The following is a 25,497-nucleotide window of genomic DNA, read 5'->3' as shown; positions in this document are numbered from 1 at the left end:
TCACTGAGAAGGCAAAGAAAAAAATGCCCAGGACAATGTCTGTGACTCCTGGCAATTTCTCTCTCAATGGGACGAGCTTCTTCACTGAGAATCACAGCGTTATGGACAAACCCAGTGAGCAGAGAACTTGGAATGTCTTTCTGTTCTGCTTTACTTTTGCCATTGCACTCCCCGTCCTTCTGGGCAGCATTTATTCACTGGTTTCCCTGCTGAAACTGCAGAACAAAACCACGGTTTCGATGATTGTGATCTCTTTGGCAGCAGATGATCTGATCAGCATCGTGCCAGTGATTATTTTCATGCTCACGCAGTGGTCAAGGGAAATCCTCCCCCAGCCTCTGTGCACCACCTCAGCGTTTATCTATTTATTCCAGGGCATCTCTAGCAACCTCAAAGGGTCTCTTATAGTTTCTTACAACTTCTACACCTTCAACACGACCGGGACACTGAGCTGCAGCTCCTCCAAGCGCCGTGTGAGTGTGGTATGGGCCATCCTCACCATCTGGACCGTCAGTTTGCTCATGTGCATTTTGCCTCTCTGTGGTTGGGGCAGCTACATCCCCACGTCCTGGGGCTGCTTCGCCGACTGTGCCAGCTCCTACATCCTGTTTGTGTTCCTGGTGTACTCGCTGTGCTTCTCCCTCCTGGCGGTGCTGGCTGTTCCCCTCACCCTGCGGCTGCTGTGCTCAGGTGAGCCACAGGTGCTGCACACCGAGCACCCGCAGGGCTCCGGAGCCTTCATCTCCCCCGGGACACCGTGGGGCTGCGGGGCTAATGCCCCTCCGCTCGCACTGCTGGAGCCCGGGGACAAAACCCTGGAGCCTTTCCAAAACTCGGAGGCAGTTTTTGGGAAGGGTGTGGCTGAGAGCAGCACGCAGAGCAGGAGCTTCACGGTGGGCTTTGCCCAGAAACGATTCTCGCTGATCCTGGCACTGACCAAAGTCCTTCTCTGGCTCCCCATGATGGTAAATTCTCAGATGGCTTCACTTTCCAATGCTCACTTACATTTCAGTGGGATGTCACCTGTGGGCCATGGAAGGAAACAGATGAACGGTGGCCATTGCAGTTGTACTTCATAGTGTAGTTGTGCCAGCAGAAGTCCTCTCCAGCAGGTCTGTGTCACTGCATGAGTTTAACTGGTGCCCGTTGGGTGTGACAGAGCTGGGTTCATTGCTCTGACACTCTGTCATCACCTCATTCATGTCATGTGAATACCAGGGGCAGTACGGTCCCCCTTTGGCACTGCCAGCTGTGGGACAGGGTTTGCTCAGCGTTCTGGGGCTGGGACTTGAGTGAAGGGCCCCTCTGTCCCGTCCTCTGAGACACATCCTTTGGGTGAAAAAATAAGAGTTTGGTGCAAAAATGCAGTTTAGTTGCACCTTTGTAAACCCTGTAGTGCTGGGGTGGGAGGGAGTGCTGTCGTGTGCATGTGTGTGTGTTTGGGGACAGGAACCTGAGAAAGGGATCTGCTGGGAACAGCGAACATGGCTCTGGGGCAGGTACCCCTGCCCTTGGGTGTGTGAGGCTGGGGCTCCTCGGTACCACATGGGACTGGCTGGCACTGAGAGCTGTTCAATGGTGCTCAGCATCCATATTTAGCTTCAGCAAGGGTTTTTCTGAGAAATGCAGCATGAGAGGAGAGCAGTCAGCGTGTTTCCTCTGCTGTCTCTTAGAGCCAGAATTGTTGTCCTCAGCAAACAGTAATGACAATCTGTGTCTTATAGTGGTGGCATATTCATAGCGAGATGTTCTCTTTGTTCCTGGAAGCATCTCATGTGCCCAAAGTGATTTAAATTTCAAAACACTCTGCCTTTCAGATACAGATGGCTGTCCAGTACATCACTGGGCTGCAGAGCCTTTCGTTTGAGACACTGAGCTTCCTGCTGACCATGCTGGCTGCCACAGTCACCCCGGTGTTTGTCCTGTCACAGCACTGGCTCCACCTGCCCTGCGGCTGCATCATCAATTGCAGGAGGAACTCCTATGCAGTGTCTTCACAAGATGCCAAAAGTAAGTGTGGAAGGGCTGCCTTGGTGTAACAGAAATTGCCAGACCTTCCCTGGTAAGCTTCCTGACATCTTCTAGAGCCCTGTTTTTACTTGGGCTTCACGTAAAAATAGCTGGAAGAACAGAGTGGGTCACAGGCATCATCTGGTCTCAACTGCAAATGTTAAGGGCTAAATGTTTCTGAGGATGTGGGAGTTTTTTCCCATTCTCTGGAGTGAAAATCCTCTACCATCAGTGGACGAATTCCTGACAGTCCTTGCTGGTTCAGGGAGAAAAAATCCAGAATCTTAGAGAAAAGCCATCTCAGTGCATGGCTTTCACTTGCTTTAAACACATTATCCAGGTGCAGAATTGCTTGTGCTGCCCCTGCTGTCCTTTTAGCCACTTTCCCAGAGAGAACGACTGCAGTTCATCTAGAAGGCAGCTCCTTCTCAGAAATCTTTCTTCTCAACAATTCTTTTTTTTTTTTTTTTTTTTTTGTGGAGGGAAAATTGCTTCAAATTATCCAGCAGGAGCTGGATAATTTATTCCATGTTTTAGAATGTCATTTGCATTGTGTTTGTAATCTAATTTTCCTTCTTGGTCTCAACTCCTAACACAGTTTCTTTCCTTCTTGCTTAGCCAAGCGCAGCGGTTTTGAGTTCAACCTGTCATTCCAGCAAGGCTATGGAATCTACAGGATATCCCAGGAGAAGCCTCCCCACGCCAGCAGTGATGGTAAATCCCTGTCCTACCACAGCCTGCTGAGCTCAGACTGCGAGGAGCGGGGCCCTGGCAGAGGCAGGGACACCTGGATCCCATCCCTGGCATCGGGACATGGCTCGGGGGGCACGCCGGGGGGCACTGGGACAGGCCCCCCACACCCCTCTCCTGCTGGGCCAGGGGCCTGTCAGGGCCAGGGGGACACAAACTGTGACCCATCAGTGTTCCCTGAAGGACCAGAGTGGAGGCTGTCCCACGAGGAGAGCCACACACCAGAACTGTCGGACTGGGAGTGGAGCCGGAGTAAATCCGAGAGGAACCCTCGGCAGGTAAAGTAGGATTTATTCTTTTCTGATAGTAAGAGTTTCCTTATCAAATAGGAATGATGTTTACTGATATTGATGCTTCTATTAGTCCTATTTTTTAGTAAAACTCACACATGGCACTGGATAATATTTAGTAACCACAGACCTATTTGCAGGTGATGATCCTGCAACAACTTCTCACTTGTCTTTCTAATCATGGGGTTTTCTTATTTTGTGTGCACCTGCATGATTTGTGTAAGGTAAGAAGTAAGTATGAATTACTTTACTTTATCTTAATGAATAGGAAGCTTCTCTCCAAAAGATGACATTTTCCAGATGACTGTGGAATTCAGTTGGGCATTACAGTAGGTGGGGTGGGGTAAGAGACCACATGAAGTCTGGGAGACAGGAGCTCCAGAAGGCTTCAGGTTGGAAGGGATCTCTGGAAGTCACCTAATCCAACCTCCTGCTCCAAGCAGGGTGACTTCAGAGCCAGATCAATTCATGCTTGGCCTTTGCACATGCATGGGAGATGGATCAGATTTTGTATTCAATTATAGGAATCTCTCTCCATCTGATAAACACAAGTTTATCATCTGAGTCACAGTAGGAATTTGGCTGATATTTCAAATGTGACTGATCATCCCTCTCGTAAAAAATCAATGCTCACTCTGTTGCAGTGTGCAGAGATGAATGCCTGCATTTGGGGGCAAAAGGGCTGATGACTCAGCCTGGTTTTAATCTATCAATTCTTGCCTAGGCCTCATGTGCCATGTACAGCTTGGTTAATAACATCACTGTATCAGGTTCATAACTGTGGCTCTCCTTGCAGGTGTTTCCAGGTGATGTTTAAAAAAAAGAAAAAAAAGTCCTTTCCCCATGTTCCCTGCTGCCAGTTCAGCTGCAGCCCCAGGACTGCAGCAGGTAGGAGCAGCTCTTTGTGAGCAGTGACTGCCTTGGGGGTGTTTTATGTGCCCTGGGGCCTTGTATGGCACTTTTGGACATATTCTTCCCTTCTTGCATTGCAAAGAATCACAACTCATCCACTTCTGACACCTTCCCAGCTATAACCCAGTGCCAGGCACTAAAGCTCCTATGGGGCAAAAGTTCCAGGCTTTGGAGTCACAGCTCTGCCTGGTTCTGACATTCAGCAGGAGCTGCCAGAGCTTCACAGCTGACATTTGCTTTGCAGCTGAGAAAGGGCAGAGTGTGAAAGCCCTGCAAGCTTTGTAAAAATAACTTTAATGCATTGCTCAGGTTTATGTTGGATGAAAGATCAATTGCGGCCACACATTAATAAGTTGAAATCCATCTCCTTTATTCATCCTGTCTGGAAGTCCCAAAGTCTAAGAAAAGTCACTCTGTTCTCATCACTCTGCACTTCCCGCTATGTTAAAGAAGGAGAGTCCCCCGGCATTGACTGGCCACATCCTTCTGCAGGAAACACAGGGGTTCTTCTGAGAGTCCATAAGTACAGGGGCTCTTCTGAGAGGCCATAAACACAGGGGTTCTCACTGCAGTGCTGCCGATTTTCTGTTTGAGAGGAGAAGCTGTAAGAGCTGCAGCAGGAGGGAGTGCAGCCATCCCCATGGATATGGGATCAGTGAGTTTGATGGGGCTGTTTGAAGAGCAGGATGCCAGACAGGACCTGGGATGCCTTTGGTTTCCTTTGGAAGTGTGGGCTTGGAGAGTGGCACTTCCTTGGGCTGACAGCAGTGACTGTGGAGCTGGTTTTCTCTTCATTGTCTGTTCTGTGAGTAAAGAGCTGCTCCATCAAAGTGTTTTCTGTGGAATAAAAGTGGCATGAGAGGATGAGGCAGCAGGGTTTATTGAATACATGATAGGATAGCTGTAATGGAGAGGGAGAGAGAAAATTGTACTTGTCATTTCTAACTCCTGCTCAGCTGCATTTTTGAAAAATACTTCTAACATCTCATAAAATACCTGTGTATCTCCCTTCCTAAAGAGATTGAGTGTAAATATGTCATGTCTTATTTTGCCTATGCTTCAGTGCCCTCAGTCAACAGAAATCTCCCAGGCTGGCAGTTTGTTCCAGGCTTGCTGATTATTTTTCTCTACCTCATCAGTGGGTTGTCTCAAGGAAACTCTTTGAAGAGACTCTGCACAGGACCTATTTATGTGCCCTGCAAGCAGAGAGAGGGGGAGGCTGTGCTAGTGACTTCACTGAGGAGGAGCCAGCACAGGCAGGAGTATTTTAACATGATAAATACACAGCATCTCACGTGCTACAGGAAAGTTGTGAGCGTTCCCTTAAACACCAGGCACAGCACAGAAGCTGAGTTAGGAATGGCCTTGAAGATTCTCATCATTGCTTCCCACTGGCTGGTGGGAATCTGTGCCACCTGCAGCCCTGCTGATGTGCGGAGCTGTTCCCATCGGGGCTCTTCCTGCTCAGGCTGGCACTTCTTCCTGATTTCCAAAGAGGTTCCTTTGGCTGGAAAATCAATGTAACATTTCCCCTTCATGTTCTCACTCTGCTCCCAGAGGAATGTGTACTCCGTGTGATGTTTGCTGGCTCCCTGCTGCAATCCCACTGCCCTTGGCTCTCTGGAATTCCAGAGGAACAGTGAGAGGAGAAACATTTGCCCAGGAGGGCAAGGCTGGACAGAGCTCCTATAGCCCTTCCCTCCAAGGTGTCCTCACCCTGGATGCTCTGCTGCACCTCCTGGTACTGACTGACACAAATCCAGCCCTGTCTGCATTGGGCAGGCCAACGGCAAGTGCTGGGCTCAGCCCATCTGAAGTGAGCTTCTCTCTTCCTGTCATACCCCCTTGGCTCTACATCTACTGCAGTCAGCCTCAGAAAAGGCAAATCATTGCAGTAATTAATTTCACTGCAGCTACTTTGCATTTTTAGGGAGCAGAAGACTAAGCTTCTATTTTAAAACAAACAGAAAATTCATTGTCTCTGGAAAGAAAAGGCTGGGATCCTTACTGGAAGCATTCTAAAAATAGACCTTTTCATCTCAAGCTGTGTTTGACCAAAGTAATTAGGAATGATAACTCCCCAGAGCTGTTTTAGATTGCTGGTTTTCTGTTTGGGGAGGCAGCATAGCCCAGTGGGAGCAACATAGACATAGCACAAGGTGTGTGTGCTCTTGGTGCTGGCCCTGTGCAGAGAGCTGTCCCAGGGAGGAGGGGTAGAGCCCAGGCCATCACTGGGACCCTGCTGGCACACCTGGCTGCCTCTTCCAGCAATTGTGAGGGACAGTCTAGCAGTGCCTTGTGCTTGAGTCTGTCACCAGACACTGTAGAGCCAGCTGGGATGGTGTCCCAGTGTCCCACTCAGCTGCTGCTTTGACCATTTCCAGATGGAAATTTGTCTGTCAGAGCCTGTTCCAGCTGCTGTGGGATCAGATACATCCAAACCTTCCCTGTGGACAGCATCCTCCCTGGTGAATCCAGCCCAGCCCCTGCTCAGGCAGCAGGAACAGGACAGGGAACCTGGTCCTGACCCATAGGGATGGTGGAGAAGGTTTTACCTCATGGCAACCACAGCTGCTTCCTGTCTTCTGTGAACTCTGCAAGGTGATGTGTAATTAAATAATGAGGGGATTTACTTGACTGATTCTGCAGAGATTTCTCTGCTCAGACTGCATCAGCATTCCATAAGGAACAAGGGCATTTGTGATTTATTTCTCTGGGATTTTTTTGTCTTTGCTTTTAAAAAATGCCTGTGCTGGTATGTGGAGCTCTCTGGTGAAATCCCTGTCCCAGATTCCAACAGCCAGAACATTCTCCAGGCATTGTGGACAGGGGCTGCATGGGGGAATGCCCTGAAGTGGGAAATCCTCTCCACAAACAGTGGAACTTGGTGAGGGAAGCACTGGGAGCTGAAGGCAAAGAGCTGAACTGCAGGGAACGGTGGGAGTGGGAGGCAAAATACTTCACAGGAGGTACCAGTAGAGTCTGGTTTGCTGGTGGATTCTTATTTATTGCCATGGATGCGTCATGAGAAGCAAAAATGGGCATTTGATAATGGTATCAAGGACAAGATAAAGGACACTTTCTGTTCTCATTAATAACAATTTATACTGAAAGTAATTCCAGTCATAATCAGTGTTACCTGACTGTACCTAATAAATGCATTTATCCCTCCCTTGGGCCCCATAACCATGGGTTTAGTCCCAGTACTTGTATCCACAGTAGTCCCCAGAGCATGGCATTGTGGTTTGCACGGACAAATGGATTCTGTACTTTAGAAACAGGTAAAGGTGTCTGGAATTGAACATTTCCACTGGAAGTGTTCTAGTGGGAAATGCCAGCATTGGGTGTCTCTCTGGTTAATGACTGGGCAGTGACAGAGGAGACACAATGGATCTTTTTCATTTTAACAGTAAATACTGAGTTCTCAAGAGAAAACTTGGGAAGACCTTCAGAAAGAGGCACTAAGTAATTGGTAAATGTCTCATTCTCCAGATCCGTAGTGTTCATTCCAGCAAGCACAGATTGCTCATTCTCTCTCCAGACAAAGGCTTTCATTAAACAGGACATAACCTTGCACTGATGGGATCACCTTTTATTTAAACTCTGTTTTTCATATTCTGTAGATTTCGTAGTGAGTCACAGTCGCTTGGGACTTCATACACTAAGGTGTATATAACACAAAAAACTTCTTGCTGCTCTTTCCAGTCCTAAGTACCAGGTGTGTAAAGTTCTGCGAGGAACAGGCAGTAAGAGGAGTTAACAGACTGAGCACACTTGTGTGACTGACGATGGGTTTTTGGGCAATGCTCAGCACTAACAGTGCTCGTTCCCTGCAGCGTGCGGCCGGCGCCCTGGCCGTGCCCCTGTGCGCCTTCCAGGGCACTGTGTCTCTGCAGGCCCCCACCGGCAAAACCCTCTCCTTGTCCACCTACGAGGTGAGCTCCGAGGGGCACAAAATAACCCCCGCGGCCCAGAAAATCGAGGTGTATCGCTCCAAAAGCGTGGGCCACGAGCCGAGCCCAGGGGAGCCTCGGGACGCGTTTGCTGACACGAGCGTGAAGATTCACCTGGAGGTGCTGGAGATCTGTGACAACGAGGAGGCCCTGGACACCGTGTCCATCATCAGCAACATCAGCCAGTCCTCCACGCAGGCACGGTCACCTTCCCTGCGCTACTCCCGCAAGGAGAACAGGTTTGTGTGCTGTGAGCTGGGGGAAAGCGCCTCCTACTCCCTGCTCATCCCCTCGCACAGCCCCGGCAGCGACTTCAGCATCTCCATCCCTGACACCGTGGAGGCTCATCGGCAGAACAGCCAAAAGCAGCACTCGGCCAGGGCAGGGTACCAGGAGGAGATCCAGCTGCTGAACAAAGCCTACAGAGAGCGCGAGGAGCACGGCAGCAGCAGCAGCTAAAAGGTGTTTCACCTCCACACCTCGCTGCTCTGACACGGGTACCTGGGCAAATACAGCATCAGCCGTTCTCCCATCTTACACATTTTATTTGGGTGCACTGTTGAATTCAGTCCAAACTGTTAATGCTGTATCAAGGGGATAACAAATACTCAAGTGCTTTACAGCTTTGCATAGTGGATTTTAAGTTACTTATTTATACACTATTTATTTGAGGAACACGTGTGTCTAAAGGAAATCCTAAATAAAGTGTTAAACCCCAGTTTTGGTGTTTGTTGGCACTGGGTGGCGTGCCTGCAGGAACCTTGGAAATGAGGGAGCAGCTCCACAAGTGGAAGTTACAGCGGTTCTGATTCACTTGCAGTCCTTGTCAACATCTAAATGGATGTAATACTAGAAATACTTTTCTAACCCCTGGGCATCACTTAAAGCTCACTGGTTGCTCTTTGTTTCACGGATTAAATCTCTCTTCTTGTTGGTTAGGCCTGAAAATACACGAAGATCAACAATCAAAAAACGATAAAAATCCCCCGTTCTGCAACACAGCGGCCGGTCCGGGACTCGAACCCGGGTCCTGAGGGACGGGCCGGTGTGAGGGCTGAAGGCGGGCAGTGAGGGCTGAAGGCGGGCCGTGAGGGACGGGCCGGTGTGAGGGCTGAAGGCGGGCCGTGAGGGCTGAAGGCGGGCCGTGAGGGACGGGTCGGTGTGAGGGCTGAAGGCGGGCAGTGAGGGCTGAAGGCGGGCCGTGAGGGACGGGTCGGTGTGAGGGCTGAAGGCGGGCAGTGAGGGCTGAAGGCGGGCAGTGAGGGCTGAAGGCGGGCCGTGAGCCGGGCGGAAGTGCCGCGGCGGATGAGGCGGGCGGTGCCGGCGGATCAGGCGGGGCCGTGCCGGGCCGATTGAGCCGCTCCGCGCCGGCTCCCGCGGCCATGAGCTACGAGCAGCGGCGGGGCTGGGGCCGCGGGCGCGGCCGGGGCCGTGGCGACGATGGCGGCTCTGCCTCCGCCGCCTCGTCCTCGGCGGGCGGGCCCGGCGGGCGGGGACGGCACCCCGGGCACCTGAAGGGCCGCGAGATCGGGCTGTGGTACGCCCGCAAGCAGGGCCAGAAGAACCGGGAGGCGGACCGGCAGCAGGTGAGGGACGCGGGGCCGTGTCCTGGGGACCGGGGTCCGCGAAAGCGGAGGTCGGTGGCCGTGCCGAAGAGCCCCGGGGGGGCGGAGAAGGCCGCGTGAGTGAGCGGTGCTGGCGCGGCTGTGTGTGGATACACGGACTGATGAAGGCTGTGCTTTCTGCCCTAGAGAGCTGTGGTGCGCATGGACGAGCGCAGGGAAGAACAAATCGTGCAGCTGCTGAATTCTGTCCAGACTAAAAACGACAAAGAGCAAGAAGCCATGTCCTGGTGGTCCGGGGATGAAGAAGGGTAAAGAGATATAATTACCAGCTCTTTTGTTTATTTTGAATTGCACAAACTTGCTGTAAGGTGACAGGAAGATGTGTCAGAAGCTATTTACCTTTATTGAGCGTCTTGCTCAACAAATATCCTCCGGTTTTTCCACGTGTATTGTCACACTGAAGCGGTTGTAGTCATTGCTATAAAACTCTTCCATTATTGCTGAGTTTGGGGCGTTAAATTTCTACTTAAACTCATAAAACTTATAACTTATCTCAAGGCCTACTGTAGTAGAGAAATGGGATTTTTCAGCTCCCTTATCCTCTGGAATAACTCTTCCCAAGGTGGCTTTTGTCTCCTGTTTCCAGTTGTTGTGCAGTCTTGGAACATTTCCACAGTGTCTGAGGCAGAGTCTATTCTGGACTCCTAAAGGATTTTCTGGAATAGCTGGAATAGGCTGGTGTGCTGAAATGAGGGGATTTGGGCTCCATTTTGCTGAGGGATCCAGATATGGGGCAGTGGATCAAGGGGTAATTACTTGATGATGTTTTAATGACTTTTGCTGTAGCAACAGACCCAGATTTGCTGTGGCTGCCCCTGGATCCCTGGCAGTGTCCCAGGCCAGGTTGGACACTGGGGCTGGAGCACCTGGGACAGTGGGAGGTGTCCCTGCCATGGCAGGGGTGGCACTGGGTGGGCTTTGAGGTCCTTCCAACCCAAACCATTCCATGGTTGTCTATTCCCATGGACTGTTGGTTCATTAATTGCTGGATGTAATTACTTGCACTCTGGATGTGGCCACACACAGCTGGGGGAGTCTGAAGTTCTTGTTCTGTGATTCCAGCTCTGCTCCAGAACAGCCTCCCAAAGTGAAATCTGATGCTGAAAAAGCTCCTGTAAGACAGATACCAACCTGGGAAAAAACATCCCTGGATTTGGATGTGGAATATCTCTGTGAGAAAACTGAGCAGGATGCTGATTTAGATGAACAACTTAAAGAAGACTTAATGAAGAAGAGATCTGATCCCAGATATATTGAAATGCAGGTACTTTTCCCTGTGTTAAGTTGAAAACTTTTCATCGGATTTTTAAAAATTAAGCTGACCTGAAAATGTAGTATCTTTCAATTACTAGAAAGTTGTTATGATGTTACTTTTGCTAAAAATTATCTTTAGAATTCTTAAAATTCATATCTATTGATAGAACAGTGACTAAAAATTGGAAATTACAAATTTCAGAAACAGTTAGACTCTGAAATTTGAAGCTGACATGTTGTTTCATTGGGTGGCTTTCTCTTTTTTATGGATTATATCCCTGGAATGATGTCTGAAACTGAAAGCACAATGCTGGGCTCTGAAGGAATGGCCTTTTAAAAAAAGAGGTTTTGTTTTGAACAGCCACATATAGAAAATCATCTTACCCTGAACAGCAGTTCTCTCTTCCATATCAGGCCCTGCTCTTGCCCCTGGATGTACCAGTACCTTATCATGTTCTGAATTGTTGGGCTGCAATCGTTTTTCTGAATTGAGCGAAACTGAAACCACCCATGGAATTAATGTGATTTCCCACAGGCCTGTGTTCATACAAGTGTTGCTGAGCAGTGTGTCGTTATTTTGCAGTTCAGCCCAGATAGGGGAGATATCTATTCTATTGCTTCAGTGCTGAAAAGGTGTTTAAAGAGAAACAATTTTTTCTTTTCCCCCAGAGATTCCGAGAGAAGCTGCCCTCGTACGGGATGAGAGAGGTGAGTGTGCATTAAAGAGAGAGACTGTGCTGTGTGCTCCAAAACAGGGGAGAGCAGCTGTGCCCTGTGACTGGTAGCAATCCTTGGTGGCCTTCAAGAAGGGGAGAAGCCTCCCAGGTACTGAGCCTGGGGAGTGATTTCTTTCCAGACAGTACTGGGGGCTCAGTACAGTGTTCTCATGGGAGTGTAACTGGGAATGTCATGGGAATACATGGCTGCTATGTACATTTAACAATAGGTCTTCTTTTTCTGCCAGTTAAACTTCTGGAAGGTTCTTGGTTACTCAGATTGTTATGCTTTCTTCTGTGTATAAAATTGTGCCCTTTCTTGAGCAATTAGCCAATTTAGAATTTAATATAATGCTAATTAAGCCTTTTTAGGTTTAAGCACAGACTTAATGGCTGCACTGCTGGTCCCCAGTGCCATTAGTTTCCCAGTCACAGGATAAGGTCAGTGACAGTAGACACTGTTACTAACTGATGTTAATTCTTAGGCTGATATCCCCTGTATGCAGTAGAAATTGAGTTTGCTTTTGCAGGCTCAGTGGGTGATTAGTGAGCTCCTTCCTACAGGTCCTTTATTTGCCACAGTGTCCTTTCTGTTAGCATTTGTTTCTTAAAATAGTCATACTCCCCTTAACAGTCCTTGGGGTGGAGAGGAGGAGGCTGGGAAGCTGTTCCTGTTGGTATAAGAAATGTTAAAATACTGTGCTGAAAAACTTTAGTTTGTGCAGGTTTGGAGTCTTGACAGGGCAAACTCTTGTGTTCGGTCTCCAAAGATCTACAGGAGCCAAGCAGGAAGCAGAAGGGTTAAAAATGTATTTCAGGCTTTCATTTTAGTTGTTTTCATACGGGATTTAAAGTATTTAAGGCTAGTGTAGAGGCTGGGTATGCTTTAAACCCTACACATGGGAAGTGCAGATGTCCAGAAATCACTTCTGTGAGGTTGAACTAAACTTTTTTTGTAACGTTACAAGAAGCAGCCGAGCGCTTCTTCAGCCGCTGATTCTTTGCTCAGCATTCATCTCACAGCAGCAGGGAATTCTCAAAATGCTCTACAGCCCGCTTGCAAAGCAGCACAGTAATTGTTGTGTGTGCGTGGCCAGGAGCTGGTGAAGCTGATCAATAACCACCGAGTGACGGTGATCAGCGGCGAGACGGGCTGCGGCAAGACCACGCAGGTCACACAGTTCATCCTGGACGATCACATCGAGCGGGGCCTGGGCTCCACCTGCAGGATCGTGTGCACCCAGCCCCGCCGCATCAGCGCTATCTCCGTGAGTGCCCCTCCCTCCTTCCTTCCCTCCCTCCGTACACCCGGCTTGTCCCCGAGTGACATTCTGCTCCTGTGCACTACATGGGTACTCACAGCACTTGGCCGTCCGTGGAGCGCTGCCGCTGCAGCCTCCTTCTTCCCTGACTTTAGTCACGGGTTATATCTGTGATTTTAATGGATTTGTTCAGTGCAAATGCCAATTAAGAAAAAAACTAGTGTTGTGTCAGGCCCTCTAGAGGAGTGTTAATGAGCGGGAAAGAATCTGGCTTTCAAAGCTCACCCTGCTGAAACGGGGATGTGCTGCTAATGCCCGAGTGGGCGTGTTCCTCTGAAGTCTTGGCCCTGCCTTGCTGCTCTCAGGGGAGGAGAAAAACTGCTTTCCAGGGCATTTCTTTATTTACAAACCATCTCAGTTCCAGGTGTTCCTACTGGTGAGCAGCTCAGCCACAGAGCAGCCTGGTTTTCTTTGTCCCCTCAGGTGGCTGAGAGAGTGGCTGCTGAGAGGGCAGAGGGCTGTGGCAATGGCAGGAGCACAGGCTACCAGATCCGCCTGCAGAGGTGAGCTGCTCCCTGGCAAGGGCCTGCTGGTATCCAAGGGAGACAGTTTGAAAAGTAGTTCTAAAAAGAAATAACTGCTTTCCTGCTGATATTTTCCCCTGAAGGAATTCCTGCAAGGAAGGAATGAGGCTTTTGAATTTTAGGAGAATGTTTGAGTACAGTTACTATGTTTTATGCCCTGTGTGACAGTGGCTAGTTCTGTTTTCAGCTCTTGTAAAAGCTTCTGCTGTGGGCAGAAATAAAGCTGATGTCCCTAATTAATGAATTTCAAGGAAAAGTGAAAATGCTAAAGGGGAGAATGCTCCAAACCATATTTCTGTGGAAAGCTGTGTATTTGCTACACATATTTATGACTAATTCCCTGGGACCATGTAATAGGTGCAGTGACAGGAGCTTGCAGTGCCAAAGTTTTTACATTTATAGTCAGCTATAATTTAAAAATCTAAATTGCCAGCACATAATAGAGCCCTATTGTTGAAGTAGAACTGCTGGTGAAAGAGGAGAGCTCAGCCCTCCCAGCATTTTAACTGGAGTTCCTGGAACCTCTCTGCTGTTTCTTTGCTCACAGTGCTGTGCATGTGGGTGCACTCTGTGCTGAACCTGGAGAGTGCAGGAGGTGGGGATCACACCTCAGTGTGCTGGAGATAGCAAAGGGTGCCTGAAGTCAGAGCTTCTCCTGGTCCATTCCCCATCACAAAACTGATGCAGCAGGGGCCTAATTTCTTGTTCCTGCCCTGGTGCTGTGAGTGAGGGAGTCAGGGTGAGGCACACGTGCGTCATGTCTGCAATGGCACCTGCAGCTGGGGTTTAGGGTTTTCAAGTATTCTGTTAAATACAGAAGAGAACTGAGGAGTTGTTACTGTGTCTCTTTCAGTCGGTTGCCGAGGAAACAAGGTTCAATTTTGTACTGTACCACAGGAATTGTCCTGCAGTGGCTCCAGTCAGATAAGTAAGAGCTCCTGTGTAATAAGACACGGAATGCAATTATTAAATTAGTCCTGAGCTGTTCCAAATAGTCATGGCTCTGCTTTTTATTGTTCTCTAAAAAGTTTAACTTCTTCTCCTTCTATTTTAGACACTTGTCCAGCATCAGTCATGTAGTTCTTGACGAAATCCATGAAAGAAATCTTCAGTCAGATGTTCTAATGAGCATTATTAAAGATCTTCTGAATGTTCGACTGGATCTGAAAGTCATACTGATGAGTGCTACCTTAAATGCAGAGAAGTTTTCTGAGTACTTTGGTAGGTGAAATTCTCCCTTGTAAGTAATTTAGGCTTCTACAGTATAGTGCAGTTCTGGAATTATAGAATTGATTTATATCAAAAGAAGAAGTTACTTCAGTTTTACAGATACCTGCTGAAGATGCAGTTTGTCTCAGTTTTACCTCATTACAACCCAATATTGCTTCTGGTTTTGCTTTTCAGACATGTCAAGCAAACAGAATCCATCAAGTGTTTTCCTAGTAAATATTTACCATGCTTTACCATTCTTGCTGTGGGTGGGCAAGCAGATTGAGTTGTTCAGTCTCCCAGCTTTTTCCAGTAGCTGTGCTTTTTTTATTCAGCAGCCTTATTTGGGGGTGAATTTGACATCTTCCCTGACAATTGGAAATGTCCTGTAGACATGGCAGCTGTATTGCATAATTAGTGAGGAATGTTTATTGCTTCTATTCTTTCAGTGCAATGTTTCATCAGTAGTTTTAAAACTGAGTTCTGCCTCTCTCCACAGACCATTGCCCAATGATTCACATCCCTGGGTTCACTTTCCCAGTGGTGGAATATCTGCTCGAAGATGTCATTGAGAAGTTGAGGCAAGTGTTTTTTCTGAACATGCTTTCACAGAGTATTTGGGAAGGGGCGTGTTTAGCTTTGTGTGTGTGTATGCTCAAAGATTAACTTGGCATGAAGAAGAATTGCCTGTATTTTTCAACAGAAAACATTTCTAAGGCTCACCTTGTACAGTAATTTCAGATGGTACACAGCTACCTGGGAATGTTGGCTTGAGGGGGAGAACAGTGTCTCTGTTGCTGTGGTGAATTTTCAGGTCTCTAAATCAAACTAGGCTTTCTTGTTAATTTTTTTCCCTACATGTTCTCATGCTTACTAGGGTTGGTCCCTGCTTTTGTAAGATTTCTTTTAGAAGAGAAACTGAAGATTCTTACACGTGGTCTAAAAAAAGCACAGTATATTGTCTATGGTTTGGAAAACTGCAGCTGCTCTAAATTTCTTGAGTTTCAAATGGAATTGTGTTTCTCCTCCTGTGTATAGGTACACCCCAGAAAAGATGGACCGTCGGGTGCACTGGAGGAAGGGCTTCATGCATGGCCACGTGAGCAGGCCAGAGAAGGAGGAGAAGGAGGAGATGTACAGGGAGCAGTGGCCAGCCTACCTAAGGCAGCTGCAGGGCAGGTTGGGCCCAAGTTTCTCTTCTGCTTTCAGTTTTCAGACAGCTCTGAAGTGAGAATCATAAATCAGTGCTGTGTTGTGTTGCTGGGCTTTTGTAACGGTGGGGTAGTGGCTGCTGTGGGAAATGATGATGAAAGTGCCTGTACAGTTGGCTGGCAACCAGTGAAATGCTTTAGAGACAGCAGAATTAGCTCTCTTTGCCCCTGAGTTGGTCAAGTTAAATTTCAGTTCATTGCCTAAATACAAATTGTCAGTCCCTGGCTCATCAATGAGGAGAGGGGTTGTGGAAGTGCTTCAAAGACAGTTCAGTCATGACATGGTAATTCTTCAGCTGTTCTGAACTGACAGTAATCACACTGAAGTAGATGTGGAGAGTACTTTGGAGGTACAGGAATTGCACAAAGATCTGAGCTGATCAGAGGTGTGTTCATGGCCTGGTGGCTCACTCAGAGCCAGGCAGCAGGAGCAGGAGCCCTGGCTGTGCATGTTCCAAGGGACCAGTGTCTGTGCTTTCCCTGCTGCAGGTACTCAGCAAGTACCATCAATGCCCTGGAAATGATGGATGATGACAAGGTGGACCTGGACCTTGTGGCAGCACTGATCAGACACATCGTGCTGGAAGAGGAGGTACAGTGGGACTGAGCTGGGGGCAGTGCCAGAGCTGGCAGTGACTTTGGCAGGTCACACAGAAAGAAGAGAAATTTTTGTTTGCTCTTCTAAGTAACTGAAGAACTTTGAATTACTCTTACGTTCAGATAAATACATGCAGGTAGCTCTCTTACAGAAAAAACCCTTGACAGACTGTTGCAGACTGGGTCAGTGAGGTCTCGGGTCTCACCTGCCCACCGTGTATCAGTGCAAGGAGCTGGCTCTGTGCAGCGTGTGATGTGTTCTGACCTCTCTTCCCTTCACTGCCTCTTTTCCCCCTAGGATGGTGCAATTCTGGTGTTTCTGCCAGGCTGGGATAACATCAGCACTTTGCATGAGATCTTGATGTCTCAAGTCATGTTTAAGTCAGGTAAAACCCAAACTCTCTGTGGGAGTTCTGGCAGTGGCACTGGGGAAGACTCCTTTTGCTTGGGGTTGCTACAATTGCACTGGATTAATTTTTTCCCTATGTCCTCTCCAAAATGCTCAGCAGTTTTTGTGTATCTGTGGTATCTTTCCTCTGCAAACATCAACTCATTTTTCTCAGTGTGGGAGTGATAATCTGAAAAACAACCCGACCTGCATCTTCTTCCCCTTGTCCTTTCCTGTAGCTGGGAGAACTCCCATCCAAAACTGAGCTCCGTTCTGTGTGTGGTTCCTCTGCCTTCATCCTTGAGCAGTCTCCCCTGCTTTGGTGATAGTTCCTTAAATCCTCTTGGTCTGAGAAGCTTTCTTACTGACTCTCAAGTATTCTGTGCCTGTCTGACACATTCCAACTTGTGCTTTTGCATTTCTCCTATTTCCATCTTGCCTGTCTTAGGTGGGCTCTTGCGTGTTCAGGTGGTGACTTGCAGTGTGGTTGTGTACATTCCATAGATGCACAATTCCAGTTTATTGAGTGTCAGTTTGTGTATTATATTTGACCAATTATTAAGTAAGTTCAGAATTTAAAAAGGAAGTCTAAATTACTGTACATAACTTTATATATTTTTTTGAACTTGCCATTTTATAGCATCATAAAAAAGGCCTTTATACCTTTCTACTTTAGAATTTGCTGTTATGATATGAATACCTGTGATCTCAGAGCAAGAAGGAGTAGCCTGACTTGCAACCTGTTTTATCTGTTCTGCTTAGATGCACTGATTTAATAGTTTTCCTGTAAAATTGGAAGTTTCTGTGCTTACACAATATCTTTTACTGATTTTTAACTTTCAGATAGGTTTATTATCATACCTTTGCATTCACTGATGCCTACTGTTAACCAGACTCAGGTATGCTTCTCTTTTATTGCAATATTTCACAACTACAAAAAAAACTAAAAAAAAAAATAAAAATAAAGCATATGTTTGGCTTTGGCAAAGACATAAATGTGCCCTGGATAATTACAGGTGTTCAAGAAGACCCCACCAGGAGTGAGGAAAATCGTGATTGCAACCAACATTGCAGAGACCAGGTAAGTGTCTGCCTGCCCAGAGCCAGGAAAGCTGTGTGTTTAACAAAAGGAAGTGATCATTAAACTAAAAACCTGCTTGATACATCTCTGTGTTTGTGCCATTCATTCATAGCACTTTGTCTTTGGAAATATTTATAGAGTAAACAGAGTTTTCCTATAATTGTTTTAAACAATTCAACCAGCTATGTTGTTTTGAACAATTAAACTACAGGAATACTGAACAATTAAACTATAGGAATACTGAACCATTCTAGAATTTGTACAGGATAATCTGAGCTGCCTGTCTTTGCAGATCCCAGCTGGGGCCTTCTGCCAGACCAAGGAGAATAAATCAGCTCTTTCTTGCACTGTTCGGTAGCATAGTTCTTAATGAAATTCCAAATTTATTTTAATTCCTGACTCTGTTCGGGAGGGAATAAAGAGAGGCCAAACCCAACCCTAGGTCACACTTGCAAAGATGAAAAGTTGCTTTTTTTCCTTTTTTTCTTTTTCCCCCTTATTTTCCCCACAGCATCACAATCGATGACGTCGTGTTCGTTATAGATGGGGGGAAAATCAAGGAGACTCACTTTGACACCCAGAACAACATCAGCACCATGGCAGCAGAGTGGGTCAGCAAAGCCAATGCCAAGCAGAGGAAGGGTCGAGCAGGAAGGTAGGAACAGTGGGGTGCTTAGGGGAGCTTGGGGATGTTGAGTTTCCAGCAGTGCTGCAGCTTCTTTACTATTTGCATGTGCTGGCACTGCTGGCTTCTGTTCCTGGGCAAGGAATGATTTCTTTGTCTTCATCAGAAGCTGAATTGACTTGTGCTGTGTTTAACTCCAGGATTTTCCTCCTACAGAAGAATGTCCCGTATTTTGTTTTCATTTTTGTCACTACCCTCACACCTGATTTATGAGGCTGATACAGTAAAGTGGAAACTGTGTAAAAATTAATTTCTGTGTTCTCTATGTCTTTTTCCTGCTGATGGGTCTGTGTTTCAGAAGGCTGAAGTGGCTTTTACAATTGAATAAACTTCAGTTCTAATTCCTTGAGGAGTTTTGGGAAGCTCTTTGGAAGCAAACGGAACCGTAATGTCAGAGCTTCATAGGGGAAATAATCCACAACAAAGGACCAAAGCCAAAAGAATTGTTTCTTTAAATCATTGCAGAGTTCAGCCAGGCCACTGTTACCATCTGTACAATGGACTCCGTGCCAGCCTTCTGGATGATTATCAGTTACCAGAGATCCTGAGGACACCCTTGGAAGAACTCTGCTTACAAATCAAGGTGAGTGGAGGAATCTTCACATACATTTATTATCTACTTTTCCATTGGGATAAGTGGTTGAGAGAGTAAGATAATGCAATTGTGAGCCTAGGGTTGTTAAACCAAAGTTCTGTTACACCAGAAATGCAGTGTATTTAGTCAATAATTGCAGCAACTTTTGTAAATGCACACTTGTATCTGCATCAAACATCAGGGGAAACAGAATTTCTGGTATCTATAAAAGGTGAAGTCCACTAAAAAAATTTGGGCTGTGCTGTCCCCCAAGTATCACATACCATTCAGTCAGAGAAGCTTCAGTGAGGATGCCAGTGAGTCAATTTATATGATTTCTTAAAAGAATTTTACTACAAAATAGTTTTAGAACTGGTGTGAATTTCCCTTTTTGGCAGTTTGCGTTGAATTCCTTATGTGAGCAGAAGGAATGCCAAGTTGATGTGAACTGAATGAAGAATAGATCCTACTGCTACAAATTTCATCACTAATGCATTTTTTTGTCCTTAGTTCTTAACTAAAGGAATTCTAACTCGAGCAGTGAATTACTCACACTATTGCAATGAGTGTGGTTACTGCTAACCAATTTTAGCAACTGTCTTTCTCCAGTTGCTGTAGCTTTTACTGTGATTTTTTTCTTTCAGATCCTGAAGCTTGGTGGAATTGCCTATTTTCTGAGCAAGCTGATGGACCCCCCGTCTCGTGATGCTGTGACATTGGCCATAAATCACCTCATGGAGCTGGTAAAGTGTTGCTTCATGTGCAGGATTGATGTGTTCAGAGCTGTGGTGCTGTGTGTGTCACCAGGCAGGTGTGAGTGCACAGCTCGGGGCGTTGCCACCCTTCCCCTTTGTGCAGAGCCTGAGGGACCCTCACTGCAGAGGGGCACCTCACACAGTCCACAAAGCTTATGGGCTCTGCAGAGGCTTCTGAGGGACCTTTCAAACAGCTCCAAACAGACACCTGACCCTGCAATTAAATTCCCTGCAGGCGTTGATTTAACTCCCTCCTCTGTACCCCCTGGTGCCTCCCAGCCTTCCTGTTCCAGGTGGGTCAGGAGGAGTTTGAGACAAGTCAGGCATGTAGGAGAAGCACCTTGTTTGCAGTTGTTCCCTTGGGTGCTGGGGCAGGGGAGATTCATGGCACTTTTGTTCTGCTGACTCCGTGCTCTGGTGATATCTGTACCAAGGAGTTGTAGCCATGAATAGAAACACCTGGTTTAGATATTGTGAGTGATACCCGTGTACCAGTGGCTTTCCCAAGGAAGTTGTCCCCATTTCAGCTGATGTGTTTGTTCTCTCCTTTCTGCCCTGTCCTGGCAGAACGCTCTGGACAGGCAGGAGGAGCTGACTCCCCTGGGTGTGCACCTGGCACGGCTGCCTGTGGAGCCACACATTGGGAAGATGATCCTGTTTGGAGCCTTGTTCTGCTGCCTGGACCCCGTGCTGACCATTGCAGCCAGCCTCAGCTTCAAGGACCCTTTTGTCATCCCTCTGGTAAAGTCTCACAGGCAGCAATTGCATGTGGGAGTTTAAGAATCTCGGGAGGATGCTGGGACTTAGTGAGGTGTTACAGTTTATTAATGTCATGGTAATTACATTTTTACTAGTGAGATTGCCTTTGCGTGCTATGAATTATCACTTTTCCTGTGGAAATAACTAATTTTCATGTGTTACGTGCAAAGTAGTGCTGTACAGCTGTACCTGAATTTGGAAAAGAGAACTGTCATGTCAGTCTGGGTATTATATAGTTTCTAATTTTAGGGCAAAGAGAAGATCGCAGATGCAAGGAGAAAGGAGCTGTCAAAGAACTCAAAAAGCGACCATCTGACTGTGGTGAATGCTTTCACTGTAAGCATGCTTTCATGTGGTTTTTCCTTCTAGAATTTTCATTTGAGTAATATAGATGATGCTAGGGAAAAAGCTGATCAGTTTATGCTCTGTAGGCTTTCTAGTTTGGCTCCTGCAGAATCATAAAACCAAACTGAATTTCACCCTTGTAGTGTTGCATAATCTTGTCTCCAGGCTCAGAAACCGGATTTCTGTGGACAAGTGGGAAAAAGACAAAGGAAACATAGTGTTAGACTTACCTTGCTGAAGTTGTTCATTCTTGTCCTTCTTGCCTCTAAAAGAGGCTGAAGCCAACTTCAGAAGTGTTGCACATTGTGCTGTATTGTGTTGGGGTGAGGAGAGGAGGAGATAAATGGCCTGGAAAATGCAATTGCTGCCCAGAACTGTTAATTACAACAAAGGGTACTCTGGCAAACACAGCCAGGTACCACTGCCTGCCAGGGAAAAAGGAAGGTTGTGATTCAACACAGTGTAAAGTTGTGTTTTTCTGCACTGTGGTGCGTGCACATGTACAAAGAGATCAAAGTATTTACTTTCTCTCTGGTAGGGAGCACGTGGCTGTTGTTTGTTGACCTCCAGTTTTTGCTGTCCTTCAGTTTGAAGTGTGTGTTGCTTACAAACACCTTGGAACTGTGGTTTTCATTCCTAGGGCTGGGAAGAGGCTCGGAGTTGTGGTTTCAGGAATGAGAAGGACTATTGCTGGGAATATTTCCTGTCCTCAAATACCATGCAGGTAAGAGCATCCTGCCAGGTTCAACAGGATCCTGTTAGTGGGGAGGAGGAGGAGCCCTTGGCACAGCATCATTCTGGGGTAATTTTCATTGTTTCCTAGATGCTGCATAACATGAAAGGGCAGTTTGCTGAGCATCTCCTTGCAGCTGGATTTGTGAACAGCAGAAACCCCAAGGATCCCAAATCTAACACCAACTCAGGTAATTGTGGAGGGAGAGGGAGAATTTATCCCAGCTGAAGTCTCAGCTTGCAGAACTGCCTCACTTACTTTGCTGTCTCGTGCAGGTAATGAGAAGCTGCTCAAAGCAGTCATCTGTGCTGGCCTCTATCCCAAAGTGGCAAAGATCCGGCCCAGCTTCAGCAAAAAGAGGAAAATGTGAGGGTTTGGTTTAATGTTGGTTTGTATTCAAGGTGTTTTCTACATGGCATAATTTGGCAAGGTGAAGCAGTGGCTTGAGTGCATGAATGAATCTCACTTTAGAATTTGAGTCATGGTTATGTGCTACTTCCTCTGAGAAGGGTGGGATTGCTGATTTTTTAACGTCTGGATTCTTGTTAACACCTGAAATCATTTGTGAGACTTTATCATGCCATGGATAATGTTACAACACCTCAGTAGCACGGCTCTAAAGGGGTTTACAGCAGCAGTTCAAACCCTGGTTATCTGGGAAGAGAGACCCCAGGGATCCTGGTCTGTTGGTTTAGCACTTCTTGTATTATCAGACTTCTTTTGTGTTGTTTTTTCTTTGAAGGGTGAAAGTTTGCACCAAGACAGATGGATCAGTTAATATCCATCCCAAATCAGTGAATGTGGAGGAAACGGAGTTCCATTATAACTGGCTCGTGTACCATTTGAAGATGAGGACCAGCAGCGTGAGTCGGGGCTGTGCCTGTGGGGTTTATTTGTTTTATTGTCCCTTTTTGAATGAGGCTGCATCAGGGTTCAGAGGGGATGTGAACAGCCTTTGTCCGGGGCCATTCCTTGGACACACCATCAGATTATGTCCTTTGTGATACTGAGGGTATTGTGCCACAAATAATGAACTTCTGGGGTTTTTACGGAGGATTTGGGGTTTCTTAATGTCTGGCAGTAACAGGTGTAAATTCTTTTATTTTAGGGTTTTTTTGTGTTTTTTTGTTTTTTTGTTTTTCCATTTAAATCCAGTCTTAACACTTCTCAATATGCTGACATTTTTTCCTCTCATTGTTACGGAGCATCTGGTTTGATTCGACCACTGTGTGAAAGACTGAAAGACTTGGGACCATTTTTGCCCTTGTTCAATCTGATTTCATGTAACTTTTTTTGAACTGAGTTGTTTCATGCATCTTCAGAATTTGTGAGTAACTGAGTAAAGCTCTTCTGGAATTCTGTAGGAGTATTAAGGATTACTGATGGCACTTGAGATATTTGGAGGGTGATCAGACAATTCTGTTTTTGTGCAGATTTACCTGTATGATTGTACAGAAGTGTCTCCATACTGCCTCTTGTTCTTTGGAGGGGATATATCCATTCAGAAGGACAAGGACCAGGACACCATCGCTGTGGATGAGTGGATTGTTTTCCAGTCTCCAGAAAAAATAGCAAACTTGGTCAAGGTGACTGTTTCAAAATAATGTACCTGGAGGGCTCAGTGTAACACTGGTTCTCCTTGGGGGCTTCTGGATTTGGTATTCCTGTGTGCCTGTTAATTCACCACTCAGGGAGATGATGTTTGAAATGCACTCCCAGCGAGCAGTTCAAGCACACAAAGTAAACTAAAGAGATCTAATTTTGCACAGAAGCTGTATCCACATGGATATGGAAACATGGGATTGGGGCTTCTTAGTTAACAGGAATGGGTTCCATAGAACTGGTTAATATTAGATCTCAGAAATCATACCTGACTCTTTTTTTATTTATTTAATTTTTATTTTAAACCAGTCTTTTTAATCCTGAAATTGTCAGCTGAGTGCTGGGTGGGCTGTTAGAAGCATCACATCCAGAGATGGCCATCTCTCATAAAAGAGACTGGGTTTTGAGAGACAGTGTTTGATCCTGAAAATAGCAATGTGGACATGAACTGCTGGGAGAAGAGCAGGTGTAAAGGTCAGGAGAGCAGAGGGCCCGAGGCACTGGGACCGTCTGTTGATGCTGTGTGTAGCTCTAACTGCCCACCTCTTTCCTTTTGCCTTTTTTTCCTTTACTACAACACTTCCCAGAAACTGAGACAAGAACTTGACGATCTCCTCCAAGAAAAAATAGAAAACCCGCATCCGGTGGACTGGGATGACACGAAAAGCAGGGACACAGCAGTGCTGACAGCCATTATAGACTTGATCACCACGCAGGAGAACGAGGCCGTCAGGAACTTCGCGCCGCGGTTCCAGGGCGAGCGCTACAGCTGAGGGCCTCGGCGCCTGTCCCGGGGCACCGCTGGCTGCAGGAGCCGCTCTGGGGGCTGGGCTGGCACCTCCCTGGTGCCGAGGGGCAGATCCTCACGGCTGCTCGGCGCTGTGTGCTCTGTGCTCCGTGCGGCTTTGAGAGGGACACTAAGGCACTCGTTGGGTGCTGTAAGGTTCTTGTCCCGCTGTAGCCGTTTTCTTTGGGTTTTTTAACCCTTCAGGTATTTTAAAAACCTGCTAAAATACTGCTTAGTAATAACTAAACTGTTCTGTTTTTTTTTTTAATGGGGTGTGGTGAGTAATTATATTTGCTGTGTTATTCCAGCTGTGCAGCAGTCTGCTCACCAACACTTCCACAGAAGGTAATTACAGCTTAATTAAACTAAACATGAAAACACTTGTTGAACTTGTACTGTGGGAGGAAACAATCTTCAGAAATTCTTCTCCTTTTGTGCATTTCATCCCATTCAATTAATCTTCCTTTGCTTTCTGTCCCCATCGGTCATCGCTACTGGGTGAAATTGCAGATTACAGAAAGCATGGTTAGATGAAAGTCACGTTGGGTTATATGTTAAGGTTGCACTGCATTCACGTTGGGTTTTGTTGGTTTGTTTTAAGAAGTTCATGTATGGGCTGTAGGGTTCCATTAAGAGTCTTTTTTTACAAGTCTTATTTCAACTGTTCTCAATGTTTTCAATGTTGTTCTGTTTTGAATGATCTCCAGCTATGGAAGATTATTTGAATAATGAAGTTTATTAAGGATTTTGAGGTTTATCCTTGAGAGGAAAAAAAAGAAAAGCCTTGAAATACAACTTTTCTCCCTTCTTTGGTGTTTTGTTTTGGTTTTTTGGGTTTTTTTTTTTGGGCGGGGTGTGTTTTTTTTGTTTTTTTTATTTGCAAAAATGACCTTAATTACCAAGGAGGATTTATGTGCTTTATCCTGAAGAAAGCAGAGTGGCACAGGTGAAACTTTTAAGTCGCAGTCACTGGCTAGACGGTGCCTTCCATTGGGTTAACAAGGGCTGGAGGGTGCCGGCTCCTCCTTGCCACCGCCGGCTGCGCACGGTTTAACCTCCCTCCGCAGAGCCCGGTCACCGCTGCACCCTCGTGTTTGAAGTGGGGAGGCGGAGGAGGAGAAGCGCCCTGCCCCGGGGGCTGGGGAAGGAGAGAGGAGCGAGGCCCGGAGCGGTGTCTGGGGGAAAGGGCCAGGGGGGTGCGAGGGCCTGAGGGGAGAGAGAGAGCCGGGCCCGAATGGCCCTGGGGGGCAGGAATGGCTCTGGGGGCAGGAAGGAAATGCTAAGGGTAGAGCGGCAGTTTCGGGTGAAGATGAGTTCCCTCAAACCCCACATTGTGGAGGCTGGGGGAAGCAGTGGCACAAGGGCCACCCCATGAAGAAATGCTCAGAGGGGTTACAGATGATAGGGACTGACTG

The 25,497-nt window shown here is 46.9% G+C and overlaps 2 protein-coding genes across 2 annotated transcripts; both read left to right on the top strand.

Moving 5' to 3' along the window:
• The first annotated feature begins 23 nt into the window (after nt 1–23).
• On the top strand, nt 24–8,374 carry GPR149 (G protein-coupled receptor 149). Its single transcript, XM_062499381.1, has 4 exons — nt 24–965; nt 1,818–2,010; nt 2,629–3,038; nt 7,799–8,374. Exons 1-4 carry the CDS (start codon nt 24–26, stop codon nt 8,372–8,374), a joined length of 2,121 nt encoding a protein of 706 aa, XP_062355365.1.
• Nucleotides 8,375–9,297: 923 nt separating this feature from the next.
• DHX36 (DEAH-box helicase 36) lies at nt 9,298–24,890 on the top strand. The gene is made up of 25 exons (XM_062499142.1): nt 9,298–9,501; nt 9,667–9,788; nt 10,603–10,804; nt 11,464–11,502; nt 12,608–12,778; nt 13,256–13,335; nt 14,210–14,284; nt 14,411–14,577; nt 15,065–15,146; nt 15,604–15,744; nt 16,266–16,368; nt 16,672–16,759; nt 17,605–17,660; nt 17,778–17,842; nt 18,354–18,497; nt 18,993–19,110; nt 19,746–19,844; nt 20,424–20,597; nt 20,865–20,951; nt 21,601–21,684; nt 21,784–21,883; nt 21,969–22,059; nt 22,436–22,556; nt 23,127–23,279; nt 23,883–24,890. The coding sequence occupies exons 1-25, from the start codon at nt 9,298–9,300 to the stop codon at nt 24,066–24,068; spliced, it is 2,952 nt and encodes a 983-aa protein (XP_062355126.1). The 3' UTR covers nt 24,069–24,890.
• Nucleotides 24,891–25,497: the final 607 nt, after the last annotated feature.

Source organism: Cinclus cinclus, chromosome 10 (assembly GCF_963662255.1).
Source record: "Cinclus cinclus chromosome 10, bCinCin1.1, whole genome shotgun sequence".
NCBI classification, from domain to species: domain Eukaryota; kingdom Metazoa; phylum Chordata; class Aves; order Passeriformes; family Cinclidae; genus Cinclus; species Cinclus cinclus.
This window is presented reverse-complemented; position numbering and strand designations above follow the sequence as displayed.